Source organism: Epinephelus moara, chromosome 7 (genome assembly GCF_006386435.1).
Source record: "Epinephelus moara isolate mb chromosome 7, YSFRI_EMoa_1.0, whole genome shotgun sequence".
Taxonomy (NCBI): Eukaryota; Metazoa; Chordata; class Actinopteri; order Perciformes; family Serranidae; genus Epinephelus; species Epinephelus moara.
The window spans coordinates 35677895-35693493 of NC_065512.1; the positions used below are offsets into that span (position 1 = coordinate 35677895).

Genomic DNA, 15599 nt, shown 5'->3' on the forward strand with positions numbered 1-15599 from the left:
GAGCTCAGTTTTAGCAGCTGTGTGACATGTAACGTTCATCATTTACTCCTTGACTATAAGTATTAGCGGATGAGGACAGCTAAAAAGGCAGTTTACTTCCACCAAGAAAAGGAAAATGGACAAAAAGTTCGGGAATGACCAACATAATAATGATAAAAAAAACTTACTGACTTGCAAATCAAAATTAAGCTATACCACGTCAAATTTGTGAGATCTCTCATAAGTACTATATTTAATATCTCATTATTGTTTCTCAAATTTGTTGACATAGAAAGTCAAACATTTTACTCAGTACATTGTAAATATGGGTCATTATGCTATAATTTTAAATTACCATGAATATCTTTATTTTCCATCAAGTTAGGTTTTGTTCTGTCAGAGATGAGCCTCTACATTAATTTGTCCACTGTGCACATTAAAATTTATTATCATCTGGCAAAGCATCTGGAGGGCACTGAAAGCTTCACGCTCACCTCAGCATCTAACATATCATTCAACTTAATATAGCACCATACAATTACAAATGTATGAAGTATTCATAGGGACAGTTTTGGAATTTAATATTTATTTTCAATATTGTCCTTTAAGATTTATTTTTATTTTGTTGCACTTGCACTTGACATATCTGGCTGGAAAATGTTATAACTTTGGGTTTTAGTTAGGATTACTTAATCAAGGATAGGTAGCGGTAGCTGATGATGAAGTGCTTCCTAACAGATTAAGTTTTATGATGTACAATAATGATTGTTATTTTACTCATTCAACTAGTACAAAACTCTTGAAAAAGATAAATCAGGGTCATGTAGCATTAATCAAAATTTGCCATTTGTTCTCTTTTATTACAATCATTGGGGTGAAATGGAGACACACATACAGGAGCTTTGCATAGAGTGGAATTCTGAAAACCGGAGCCATGTCCTGTCAGAAATGTACTAGGAAAGACAAGAGGTGCAACTGTCTTCATCTGGATGTGAAGCAAGTAATTAATCTTACCAGTCTTCTGCAGCAGAAAAGCCTCATTATGGAAAACGTCAAACTGACCAAGTGAATGTATATCCTAATGTGAAATGTGTTGCCCATGCCACAAATCTGCCCCTCAAGCAAACATGAGGTGATGCTCTGTAGGATCTGGCAGAAGCCAGAAGTGGGATGTGTTTGTTAGACAGAAATTGAGAGCAGGCCTAATGGTTGACTTTGCAAGCCCCAAACCTTTGGTACATTCGGTGCAAAATATATATTTATACACACAACAGGACAGACATACATATACATCTATATACAAAGAGACAAACAGGACTGCACACATGGTACACATACATGTGCTCTCACGTTTCACAAAATCAAAACAGCCCTATTGATTCATCACTGTTTCATGAGCAATGAACCATAACCATCAACCTATTACTAAGATAGGCAGACACGCACATGTGAAAGTAACAACATTTTTGAAACATGCTGCCAAGATACTCGCCCTTACGCTGTCACAGAGAAAACAAACCCCTGCATTCACACATTGTCCATTCCCAGTGCTAAAACTAAGTGACTAAAGCATTTGTTTCCCACACCTTGTTCCCACGAGATTAACACTCCAGGTATGACAGTGCCAGGTAAGCATAAGGCTGCATGCCCCAAATGAGCGCCACAACCAAAGTGACAAAACTTAACCAGCTCCCTCACCCCTTTTTCTGAATGGATAGCAATATCCTCATGCAAAAAAGCTAGTAAGGACAGTGTGTTGCACTATTTCAGCATGCAATATCGAGCTATAACACAACGCCATCTAGGGGTTTCAACCCCGGCACAGCTCACAGAGCTGACCGGGAAGATCCCGCATGCAGTGTTGGACCAGTAGGGGGGGAGGGGGCTGGGATATGAAAGTCTGCCTCCACATTTCACATCACATGTGGGGCTGTCTAGCACTATTCCAGCCCCTGTGGTGTAACTCCAACAGGACTCTGTACAGTAGGTGTAATCTTGCATGCACCCCATAAAAAACGAGAAGGTGTGTGTGTGTTTTTGTGTGCATGTAAGAAAGTGTGTGAGTGACAGGGTCCTCAGGGTTTGGGTCGTGCACTTAGAGAAATGTTTTATCACATGCTTTTAAGACAAAACTATTGCCTGGCATGGACTTGTATGCTAAAAATTCTAAAGTATAGTATCCGTACAGCCCTAAGGGCTGGTGCTTGTTCCTGACAACATTATCGTCACATCTGGTTTGGTCATTCAGAAAGGAGGAAATCACTGGTTCTTTTCTTAGAGGACCCATGATAATGACAAGACATCTTACTGCCCCCTTGTGTTGATATCTGTTTTGTGAATTTAAACCACAATTCCTTAAGTTTCACCATCTTTGATCTGGTCTTTTTTTCTTTCTTTTTTTTTTTTACAAGAAAATAAAATAACATATCCTATTAAATTTCACTTGATGGTCAGGAAAACCCAAGAGGCACTAAAAAGATCCCACCACTGAACCCTGACCAGGTACCCGGGGGACACCAGGCTAGTGTCTTTCAGCTCACAAGGTTGAATCCTGTGCCAAAATCGAGTGAAGTGCGTTCTCATCCCTCAGGCAACCATGTCTCGTTTGATTTCCTTTCCCTCCACTTTGTGTATACTCTCCGGTCTGTGTGAAATCTTCCTCAGGGGGCCGAACAGAGTCGCTTGAGGTTCATACATTCAGTCACTTATTTGGTACATTCATCACTTTCATAGGTGGGAGGGGATTACATCAGTGAGGAGGACCTGGTGTGTAGATGTCATCTGTCTGTGTGAGAAAGTGCACCTACTGCTCATGATAAATGTGTGGAACTGTTTGACAGAGAGGAGCCCTGCACTTCTATCTGACTGAAGTGTATCAGTAAATGTATCTGTATTGTGGAGTGAGTGCATCTGTTGCACTATAAGAGAGTGCACCCACAGCATCAAGGCTGTCACACTGTATGCATGTGTTTGTATGTGTTATACTGGATACCTTATTGAGTGTATGCAGAACAGTGCTGCATGTCTCAGATGAGTATTTACCTTTCTTGCCCCTGTAAGAGCTCTGACTGCAGTTTTGAAGGTAACAGTCCTGACAAGAACCTGCCGTCAGTATCACAACGAGTCAATGTCCATTAGTGTCACTGATGATTTGTGAGTCACTGTCCACCTTATTCAGGAATCAAGAATGTGAAAACAAGTGTAATTTGAATCTTAGAACAACTGGTTCTATGCAATTTGTGTATCTGTTTGTGTGTGTATTTGTGCACACTAGTGTTCCCCCTGCTCTCTAACAGACAGGAGGACCAGCCAACATCCATTTCTAAGCCTAAAATGTCACATCTTTCCATGCTGATAAAAAATCTTGGGGGGAAACACTGGTTTGCACCATCAATAAAAACAAAGTGTTCCATGTTTGTGTGTGTGTCTTGTGCAAAGGTGATAAGTGTGTGTGTATTATAGTTCATAACGTTGCAGCCCCAGTGCAGAAAGGACACAGTTTAGAGGTCCAGAGAGGGAGAAGGGAGCTTAGTGGTTTCTGAGCAGCTGTCTCTGAGGTGCAGGTTGGAGGAAGAGGAGTAGGAGGAGGGGAGGTGCTAGAAATCCAGTAAAGAAGGCCATCAACTGAAGAGATAAAGCACACATGTGGCTCAACGAACAAATGTTACCATGAAAACTGAAAAAGAAATTGTACTGTTCAGTTTTTTAAACTGTTCTCCGATTCTCGGCCTTTCTTCCAGAAGGTGTTCACTTGATTGACTTCTATTAAATATATGAGAGAAAGGCAGAGAATCGGAACGAAGCATGTGTGCTGGGTGAAGAGAAGCCAGTTGGAAAAAAACAGCAGAGTTGTCCACTGGGAGGGTTAGTTGCCATTTGAGGATATTAGTTTTAGTTTCCATGTCTCTCCAAAGTGAGAAGGGTGGATTTCCAGGTGATTCTCTCCCAAGTTAAACCCGGGCGTGAGCTGATATGAGGTTACTCCAAGCCAAACGTGCTCGTTTCCTCTACAGCAGTGACCAGCTTCTCGTAGAGCATGGAGAAGGAGGGGTAGGGTGGGAGGTCCAGGCGATTAAAGCAAGTGTGAGCCCTGTGGAGACAAACACACACACACACACACACACACACACACACACACACACACACACACAAACAAAACATTATCAGATAGATGTATAAGGGGGTGATGTAAGGTCTAATTTGCTTTGCTTTTTTGATTTGAATGTAAATGAATTTACTTTTATTTGATTAGGTTTATCAAATGGTGATTTCACTTTTCCTTGAGGCACTGATCATGGTAGTAACTGTACTTTTACTCAGTGGTGGATGAAGTACCTGAAAGCCACACTTGAGTCAAAGTACAGATATCTTACCAGAAAATAACTTTGGTAGAAGTTTAAATCGCATATTAGTATATTACTTGAGTAAAAGTCTTAAAGTATCTGATATTAACTGTGACATGTACTGTACTAAATGTTGTTAATTAAAAAAAAAAAGCTAGTGCCACCTTAAAATTGCAGCCCACATTACACTTGAAGAAAAAAGAGGTCATTGTCACAACTTAAAGAATTTAACAAAATAAATTCAGTTTTTATTTTCCTCCTATTTCTGCATTTGTCCGTCCCTTTCTTCCTCCCTTCCTTCCTTCCCTATTTTGTTGTAATGAAGATGCTTAGGGGAAACGTATCTAAATAAAAGTATACATTTAATTAGTAAATATAGTGGAGTAAAAGTGAAAGAAATTGACAGAAATATAACATATCAAGTAAAGATACTCCAAGAAAATACTTAAGTACTGTAACGAAGCATTATTACTTAGTTACATTACACTACTCCCTATACTTGAGTATACATTTTCAGTGCTCTACCCACCACTGATCTTGTGTAATAATCAATATCTAATTTAGCAAGGGGAGACAATTACAAAAAATTAAAGGTAATTCAAAAAAAAAAAAAAAAAAAAGTTAATCCCTTTTGTGCATTTAAGGCTACACAGTCATTCCTTTAGACATCCTACCTGGGTAAGGAGGTAATTTTCCCCCACTTCTCAACACAGAATCTGCGGGGTCCATTACTGCCCCGAAGAGAGGCAAATCCCTCATAAGGAATACTGGAGGTGCCTGTCACAAACTGGAAAGAAGAAGGCCACACAAGTCACACAAAGTATAAAAGCAGCACCCTGAAACATTGTTATTATTCATGACTTCCCACACCTTGCTCCCATGATCTTTACAGTCAAGGTATGACAGTGCTAGGTAAGCACAAGGCCACATGCCTTCACCAAAGCTCCCTCACCCTTTCTCAGTTGCATATATTCAATATGAATTTAAACAAGTAATCTGAGAATATTTCAATAGTGAAAACAGAAAATTATATGCAAATTGTATAATCTAGTAATATATAGGAGAGATTAAAATGACATTCCTCTCCAGCCTCAAGCACATTAGCAAGCTAAAAGCTAAACCACCGCCATACACTGGTGTGTATCTGTGCTTTGTGATAAACACGACTCTGCAGCACCTGCAGGGCACCCAGCCTCCACATGGGGGCAGCCTGTGTGCATGCGGTCACCAATGTGCAATACCTGCAGCAGTCTCAGCCTCTGCTCATTGTTGAACCTCTCCACAGCTGCCCAGAACCAGCGAATCACTATGTGGTTGTCATGGTAACCTGGGGGGAGATAGATGATGATGGTGCATGAGTCAGATGAATAACAAATAAGGCCTCTGTCCCCTGTTCCTCACCCCCTTGCTCCTTCCATCTCACTATTTCTCCTCTGTGATTTTTGAATGGGCTCTGCTGTTTAATGTTTAATGGCAGAGCTGTTTTGTCCGTCTCAGTCGATTCGTCTATTAAAAGAGCCTCACACTGAGTCATGGCCGACTGTCGGTTTGAGTTCTCTTGTCTCCCTGCTGCTGGCGGCTTTTCAACTGTATTGGCCAGACCCTTAAAAAGCCTTTTAATGTGATCTCTCATAAATGGTTTGGACACTGGCGCTTGCATACTTGTACAGTACACAATATGCATTACAATAATTAAATAGCAATAACTCCCCAAAGTTTCAAGTGCTCATTATACAGTACATTACAGTAAAACCTGATACAGATGTTAAATAGGTAATGAAATTGTTTCTCAAACTAATGAATCACTATTTATCATACCACAAGTAGTTAAAAATGATAACAGCAATAATTACAGAGTGTAATACATAATGTTACCTTTTTGGATCAATTAATAGAAAATAGATTTTAATTGACTGATTTCAATTTTAAAATCCAGGTAAAGGTTGATCCCTTCCTGATATTTAAATTAAAAATATAACTATAACTATTTGATAATCTTTCCCCGATCAGACAATAAAAATCAAAACACATTTAGGACTATATGCTGCAGATATGCTGTAGTAAGTTACCCCTCATGTCCATTCGATGGGTGCAGCTACATCGTGTCCTGGCACAGCCACAACATGATGCCTCTGTCGCAGTTTAAATTAAGAAGCATTTCAGATGGGGTCCACCTGTTCTTCAGCAGCCACATTTCTTATACTGTTTAGAGTTGTTTTAGTGACTTTTTTGTTGTTTTGGAAGCATACTGAATAGACATTTGCAGCTCATTTTTGATGATTTTGGTAACAGATCCTTTGCTTTGACTACTGTCAACAGCACGCTTTCATTTTTTAGCTGTATTTCCTAAATAAATATATTAGCTTAAGGAAAACCCTTGCATTTCTTCTCCTGAATCATAGTAAACAAGACAAAGTTCTTTTGCAGGGTATCCTGATGGCCAGCGTTAAAAGGTCCAGACACACCAAACTGACAGTCAGCCACTGGTCAATGTTGGGCAGTGAGCTTCTGTCACCATAGTTTTTGCAGTGTGTCCCGCATCCTTGGCCCTTGTCAGCCTTTGTTGGCTTTCTTTGGGCCGATTCAGCATATTGAATCGGCATCGGATACAGCGGAGCCCATCAGTGATTGAAATCGCACTGATCGGATGTTAAGCTCAGCGCACGAGAAGAGAAACAAAGTGAGGAAAGCAAAGAAATGACTATAGTCAAGAGGGAGTCAGGTCAAAACAAACCTGTTATTTTAGGTACAAATATTCTTTTTAGCTACTGAGCTCTTTAGCAGAAAAGGTTTGTAATTGTTTGTGTTACTGTTTGCTTACACACAGTAAATATGCTTTGTTCTTTCAACATCAGATTGTGTTTCTAATGTGCTAGCTGGCTAACTAGCATCATGACAGTCTTCCAGTTTACCTTTTCGAATGACAAATACAGAGTCTTTGCAGTGTGTTCTTGCACAACTTTTTGGCACTGCAATGTGAGGCGACATGATAGTCGGCTTGTGTCACCACTAGTTCTTTGATGTCAGTTTGGTGCGTCTAGGCCTTAATAAGATCTTATGAGGTCTAAAGTGCTCTCCCATCCAGTGGACATTGGCAAATTGCCTCGAATGGCAGTGGATCACAGTCACAATGGACTCAGCATGTATGGAAATTGGGGGTTTAAGTTTTATAAGCCGATGTGAAATTGGTTACTTCCAATCTCATTTCATTTTTTCCTACACCTCCCTATCAGGATCAGATTTCTGGGTTTCATCCCTCTACTGGCTAAGAAAAAGTAAATGACAAATACTTGAACCCACCTCTGTACAGAGGCACTCTTACACAAGGCACCTACTAATCCCCCACCGCTCAAACCAGAGGGTTAGTGGTTGCATGCTTGTAGCTCCAAGTTGTAGATAAATATGTCACTTGAAAATGAGCTAGTGTATGCATTCGACCTTTCTAGTTTTCTGACATTGCTGTGAGTGTGCCATTAACACTTTCATCTACACCTCTGCTCTGTTGCCTCACCGCTGCCCCCCAGCTTTACATACCTCCTCTGTACTCTGTGTTGTTTCTCCAGTCTGCCAGGTCAATCTCTGCAGTGCCTGCAATCACCAGCTCCAGCTCCCTCGCATCAAACACTGACACAAGTCGCACATCCACCACCTAAAACAAACACACACACACACACACACACACACACATATCAGCACATGGTATAACATGTGGTAAAACCTGATCATTTATTACAGTCTTGCCACATACATCATTGTTTGAGGAATTTCAGAGCATTGAGAAAAGGTAGTTTCAATAGATCCTTATTGTTGAGATACACAGAGGCACAGATGGCAGTAGAATAAACACTACTGGGAAAAGTTTCCACCAGTTTGTTTACTGCAAATGTTGGATTTGATTTGTTCAGCAAAGCGAGGCCTGTAAACTCATATTGACACACATGCAGCCCACAAAGACCCGGTAATCTGTCATCCTGCCAGGGAACGGACTTTAGCAGGGGTTGGGTTTGTACCAGTTATGAAAACACATGAGAAAAAGCAGAATTTGAGCACCAGTCCAGATTACAGTCCAATTTTAGTTCACTTTGTCAAGATGAGATTCCACAGCGTGTTGGATTGTGAGCTATCAAATATCAACATTCATCTTCTTACAGTTCTAAACTAACCATCATTTCTCAAAGTTTGAACTGTCTGTCCTCTCTTAGGAATGTGCCCTTGGATTCACATCCAAACTACGCAGTGCACAAAATCTAAACATTCTCTCTGTTATATAAGTAACCATGTGTACAATCTGGAGTTACAACAGGCATGGAACAAGTATGAAAAGTAACCTATTATATCTGTTTATATATCAAATTAATTTCCATGGTGGTAGGTTTGCTGTGTTTCCATGATGATAGGTATGCTACATGTTTATAGTGATAGGTATGCTGCATTTCCATGGTGATAGGTATGCTACATTTCTACAGTGATACGTATGCTACATTTTTTACAGTGATAGGTATGCTACATTTCCATGGTGAAAGGTATGCTACATTTCCATGGTGATAGGTATGCTACATGTCTACAGTGAAAGGTATGCTACATGTCTACAGTGAAAGGTATGCTACATTTCCATGGTGATAGGTATGCTACCTTTCTGGAGTTATAGGTATGCTACATTTCCATGATGATAGGTATGCTACACTTCTACAGTGATAGGTATGCTACATTTCCATGGTGATAGGTATGCTACATTTCTGCAATTATAGGTATGCTGCATTTCCATGGTGATAGGTATGCTACATGTCAATAGTGATTGGTATGCTACATGTCTACAGTGAAAGGCATGCTACATTTCCATGGTGATAGGTATGCTACCTTTCTGCAGTTATAGGTATGCTACATGTCTACAGTGAAAGGTATGCTACATTTCCATGGTGATAGGTATGCTACCTTTCTGCAGTTATAGGTATGCTGCATTTCCATGATGATTGGTATGCTACACTTCTACAGTGAAAGGTATGCTACATTTCCATGGTGATGGGTATGCTACATTTCCATGGTGATGGGTATGTTACATGTCTATAGTGATAGGTATGCTACATTTCCATGGTGAAAGGGATGCTACCTTTCTGGAGTTATAGGTATGCTACATTTCCATGATGATAGGTATGCTACACTTCTACAGAGAAAGGTATGCTACATTTCCATGGTGATGGGTATGCTACATGTCTACAGTGACAGGTATGCTACATTTCTATAGTGATAGGTATGCTACATTTCCATGGTGATAGGTATGCTACATGTCTATAGTGATAGGTATGCTACATTTCCATGGTGATAGGTATGCTACATTTCTACAGTGATACGTATGCTACATTTTTTATAGTGATAGGTATGCTACATTTCCATGGTGAAAGGTATGCTACATTTCCATGATGATTGGTATGCTACACTTCTACAGTGAAAGGTATGCTACATTTCCATGGTGATAGGTATGCTACATTTCTACAGTGATACGTATGCTACATTTTTTATAGTGATAGGTATGCTACATTTCCATGGTTATAGGTATGCTACATTTCCATGATGATTGGTATGCTACACTTCTACAGTGAAAGGTATGCTACATTTCCATGGTGATGGGTATGCTACATTTCCATGGTGATGGGTATGTTACATGTCTATAGTGATAGGTATGCTACATTTCCATGGTGAAAGGGATGCTACCTTTCTGGAGTTATAGGTATGCTACATTTCCATGATGATAGGTATGCTACACTTCTACAGTGAAAGGTATGCTACATTTCCATGGTGATGGGTATGCTACATGTCTATAGTGATAGGTATGCTACATTTCTATAGTGATAGGTATGCTACATTTCCATGGTGATAGGTATGCTACACGTCAATAGTGATAGGTATGCTACATTTCCATGGTGATAGGTATGCTACACTTCTACAGTGAAAGGTATGCTACATTTCCATGGTGATGGGTATGCTACATGTCTACAGTGACAGGTATGCTACATTTCTATAGTGATAGGTATGCTACATTTCCATGGTGATAGGTATGCTACATGTCTATAGTGATAGGTATGCTACATTTCCATGGTGATAGGTATGCTACATTTCTATGGTGAAAGGGATGTCACTCTTCCATTGTGATAGCTATGCTACATGTCTACAATGAAAGGTATGCTACATTTCCATGGTGATAGGTATGCTACATTTCTGCAATTATAGGTATGCTGCATTTCCATGGTGATAGGTATGCTACACGTCAATCGTGATAGATATGCTACACGTCTACAGTGAAAGGCATGCTACATTTCCATGGTGATGGGTATGCTACATTTCCATGGTGAAAGGGATGCTACACTTCCATTGTGATAGGTATGCTACATTTCTGCAATTATAGGTATGCTACATTTCCATGGTGATAGGTATGCTACATTTCTGCAATTATAGGTATGCTACATTTCCATGGTGATAGGTATGCTACACGTCAATAGTGATAGGTATGCTACATTTCCATGGTGATAGGTATGCTACATTTCCATGGTGATAGGTATGCTACACGTCAATAGTGATAGGTATGCTAAACTTCCATGGTGATAGGTATGCTACAAGTCTATAGTGAAAGGTATGCTACATTTCCATGGTGATAGGTATGCTACATTTCTTTGGTGATAGGTATGCTACATATCTATAGTGTTAGGTAACCCATGTTTCCATGGTGATAGGTAGTATTCTACATCTCTATAGTGATAGGTATGCTACCTTTCTACAGTGATATTATGCTACCTTTCTATAGTGATAGGTGTGCTACATGACTAAAATGATAGATATGCTTCATTTCTATGCATAGGTATGCTACCTTTTTATGGTGATAGGTATGCTACCTTCCTATAATGGTGGGTATGCTACATTTCTATAGTGATAGGTATGCTACCTTTCTATAGTGAAATGTGTGCTACATGACTAAAGTGATAAGTATCCTTCATTTCTATGTTGATTGGTTTACTACATGTCTATGATGATAGGTATGCTACATTTCCATAGTGATAGGTAAGATAACTATCTAGTGCAGAAGTGTCAAACTCATTTTAGTTCGGGGGCCATATACAGATAATTTAATCTCAAGTGGGCCGGACCACTGAAACTACTGCATAATAACCTATAAATAATAACCCCTTCAAACTTTTCTTTCATTCTGAAAACAAAGAAGAAAGAAAAATCATCTGCTAATTCAACAGCATGTCTTAGTTTTCCACATTCAGTCAGTCCACGACTCACTTTCATTACATGGGACTTTTTTAAAAGAAAAAAAAAATTTCCACCAAAGTAGAAGCTATTAAAGCAGCAGGTTAAGTCGTCCCCTACCTTACAAACCATTTACAATCTGAAGTTTTGTCAGTGCATCAGCAGCAGGGTTCCACTAATATTGTTTTAAGACAGAAGTCTGATACAGATTCTTTTGTACTGATGCTGCTGGTTGACAATATTTTGAACAATATTCAGTATCTTTGAATATGACCATAGGGGCGGCAGTAGCTCAGTCCATAGGGACTTGGGTTGGGAACCGGAGGGTTGTCTGTTCAAGTCCCTGTCCGGACCAAAATATGGAGCGTGGACTGGTAGCTGGAGAGGTGCCAGTTCACCTCCTGGGCACTGTCGAGGTGCCCCTTAGCAAGGCACCAAACCCCCCAACTGCTCGGAGCGCCTGTCATGGGCAGCCCACTCTAACATCTTTGTGCATGTGTGTGTTCGGACCTGTGTGTAATTGACAACAGAGTGTAAAATTGAATTGAATTTCCCCTCGGGGCTTAATAAAGTATATAAAATTAAAAAAAAAAAAAATTAGAAAGTACTTATTGTAATTTCAGAGAGCAGTTTTCTGGTCAGAGTGGAACTGCCTCTGAGGCAGTATTTTACATGAGCTATCTGCTCACTGTTTAAATTGCGGATTGGACCCTTTGATGGGCCAGTTCTGGCCCCTGATCTAGAGCAAACATGTCTGATGGAGAGCTAGTATGTCAGGATGTAGTTAAATGAAATGTACTGATGCTTTGTCATTTTAGCTGGATCTTTTAGCTTGATCAAAACTATTTTTAGCATTTGTAGTTGGATTGTATTGTTACACCAGTTACTTGCTCAACGCATCGTCATCCAACAGTGAAAATGTCAGATGTCAGTAGGAGGGTGGGTGGAAGAATGCTCTGAGTTCTTGAGTTTATACTGCTCCAAAAAAAACAAACAAAAAAAAAAAAGAATTCTTAGCACCTGATGCAATGAAGTAACCACACTGAGTCACTGGTATTGATCAAAATCCCTGTCATAGAGTATATTATAGCTTCTATGAGCTATAAAGAAGAAAGACTTACTGATTGCCATTTCATTAGAAAGCCTCATTAATATCTATAACACTGATATTAAGTGCTGTACCTCATAAAAGCCTCGGACCAGGCTCTCCGTCTGCTGGGCCACTCCTCGCTCTATACGCCACTTGACCATACGCTCAATGTACTCCTTTTTGTTCTTCTCTGACACAGGGATACCAGCCCCGCCTGGCTTCAGCTCTCTCTCTGTAATCTGCAGAATCACATGCAGACGTGGACACTTCAAAGTTACACACTGTATTTTTACCAGGCTGCAGTCACAAATTTAACAAATGCAGGAAGTATACACACACACACACACACACACACACACACACACACCTGTCCAAAGACCTCCTCATTGACAGTGAAAGTGAGGTCCAGCATGTCTTCAATGTCATTGTCTTTCATCCACTGCAGGCTTTGGTGGAACTCCTCATCCAGGAACTCCAGGTCACTGAGGTCACATGGGCTGCATGATGGCAGGCAGAGGTTACACAGAGCTAACAGAGAGGTCAATAAGGTATTGATGCATTGTCCTACCCATAAACTATGGCTGATTGTAAGAAGGGAGGTTAAAGGTTAATTACTTGATGTACAACAGCATAAGACAGCTTTCCCCAAAGGTAGTAAAATGTACACACAGCATGGTGCATGGCAGGAAAATATGTTTGCTCAAATTTATTATGTATCAGGATAAACCCCTCGAGATGTACCAGCTCAGTTATGAGGGATGTGAGATGCTTACCAAGACCCAAGACCCCAGGTAATAAATAAAAGTAGAGGGCAAAACAAACCTACAGGATTTTTATACTAATACATGTTATATAAAGGTAACACTCTGAGCATCTTGGTCTTGACTTTTACCTTTAACTTCCCAAACACTCTTCTAAATGTACTTTTTAACCCCCTGAATTTTTGGTTTTCATTGCATTAATTCACAGGCTTATTGCATTGTCAGTGTCACCACGTTTTAGCTTGGCATGCCATACAGTATATTGATACCTTCAGAATAATAATAACCAACTTTTGTTTTTATTAAGATATATATATATATATATATATATATATATATATATATATTCCATGTTTACTGTTGGATGATGATAAGTCACATGGTCACATTATTATATGATAAAAAAATTTAAATATTGCACCATTACAGCAATTGAAAAAATTCAAGATATCTCATACATTACTTTCTGCACATTTCCCCATAATGCATCAAATACTTGATGCCATTAGAGACTACTGTATGTAATTTGCATTAGAATTTAAAACACATTTTTCATTCATTTGATAAAAGCTTGTCTGTAGCACAATGTTGCAGCCAAAAAAGGATCCATGTTGCTGAAGAGGTGAAGAACCCTTATAATGACATAAACATCTGTCCTTAGTGCAGACATTTGGCAGGGTTTGAGGTTGTTTGGACAAAGCTATTAATAAGGATGCTGCTCCCACTGCCAGCTGCTGGCTGAGAGGATCTGACTGAAACACTTAGATTCTCAGCACGGTCTTACAGCGTTAGTGAAGGGGATCTGATTTGAAATGCTGGTGCCCTGCAGGCTGGTGTGAAATGGGAAGTCAGAGGGAAGCAGGCTGAGGGACTTACATGCGAAGAAGCCCCTTGTAGAAGGGTCGAGTAAAGAAGGCATCCAGCAGATACTGATGGACGAGGGCCAGGCCTAGGATACGCCCACTGAAGCGAAACCTAGACACAATAGAAGAAAAACATGTAAATACAAGCATCAGCATCAGAACTGGAATGAACAGTTTTTTCAAACGATTTTTCACAAGTGTTTGGTGTAGCCTGCTCTGAGTTCCAGATGGAGCGGGTTTACTCTTTCAGATGTTGACAGAAAGATCTTAACATAGCAGATTGGTTTTAAATCTTCTTTCTGCTGATGTATAAACACTGTGGAAGTTAGTTGGCTTGTTTCTTCCATGGAGTGTTTCATGTAGTATTTAACGGGCTTAAGAGAAATTTGAAGTTCATTTTTCAACTGAGAATGCAGCAGATGGTGACATTGTTTACAACAATAAATAAAACCCCTCAAGATTTACTGTGATCGCAATGCATTGAGTCAGAACAGTGCTGAAGTCTATCGTACAGAGACCAACTGAACCAGGAGGGAACATGTTTCTCTACCCTTTCTGTCTTGAGAACTTTTCTAACGTCAGACAGATTGTCTCGACAAGCACAAAAGTATTGACTTGACATTCTTCAAGTTGATAAGTGATAAGCCACGAGGCTTGTCCAGCGTGACAAACAAACCCCTGAGGACTTATGTTGCTACATCTGCAATCTTCTTCATCCAGCCTATCATATTATGATAGCCCTGTCGAGTTGTCTGCCCTTCCATCCATCATGTGATGATCCATCAATCCATCCATCCATCCATTTGTCTATCCAATCACTGTCACTGAGGCAAAATTGGCTGGTGAGCCACAAATTGCTGATCCAAATTTCCACACAGCACCCCGCAAATGACTTCTATTTTGGGAGCAGCACGCAGCAGTCAGAGCAGACAAGATGAACACTTTACAGTCAGCACAGCAGCACACTACCTCCCACAAACATACATTAGACAGACAGATTGAGAGATACTGTATATACATATACATATTGAAACCTCACCATTCATGGTGGTTGTCTACAAAGGCAGACATGGGGCTGATCTGGACAGTGTACGTGTCATTGGCCGAGTATTCAAACAGGCCGTAGTACGGGTTAAACAGTTCTCTGGACACCAGGAAGAAAAACTCTCTGGAGGGTCCGCTGTAGTCCAGCCTGCAATCATGACACATTAAAATAAATACCTGTATGTTTTTGTCTATATATGTTGTCTTGTTCTGCAAATACTGGTGTCGACAAAAGTCTGAGTGAAATCTAGAGAAGTGGTTATTTCAGCAAAGA

At 40.0% G+C, this 15599-nt stretch overlaps 1 protein-coding gene across 1 annotated transcript in view; it reads right to left on the reverse strand.

Moving 5' to 3' along the window:
- Positions 1 to 818: 818 nt before the first annotated feature.
- hecw2a (HECT, C2 and WW domain containing E3 ubiquitin protein ligase 2a) overlaps positions 819 to 15599 on the reverse strand; it is a 60573-nt gene continuing 45792 nt past the window's right edge. The window contains exons 23-30 of the mRNA XM_050049661.1: positions 15321 to 15473; positions 14295 to 14393; positions 13025 to 13154; positions 12750 to 12896; positions 7857 to 7971; positions 5564 to 5649; positions 4997 to 5109; positions 819 to 4069 (exon numbers count right to left, since the gene is read on the reverse strand). Coding sequence (XP_049905618.1) covers positions 3958 to 4069; positions 4997 to 5109; positions 5564 to 5649; positions 7857 to 7971; positions 12750 to 12896; positions 13025 to 13154; positions 14295 to 14393; positions 15321 to 15473 — 955 coding nt within the window. The 3' untranslated portion in view covers positions 819 to 3957. The remainder of the gene's footprint in view (positions 4070 to 4996; positions 5110 to 5563; positions 5650 to 7856; positions 7972 to 12749; positions 12897 to 13024; positions 13155 to 14294; positions 14394 to 15320; positions 15474 to 15599) is intronic.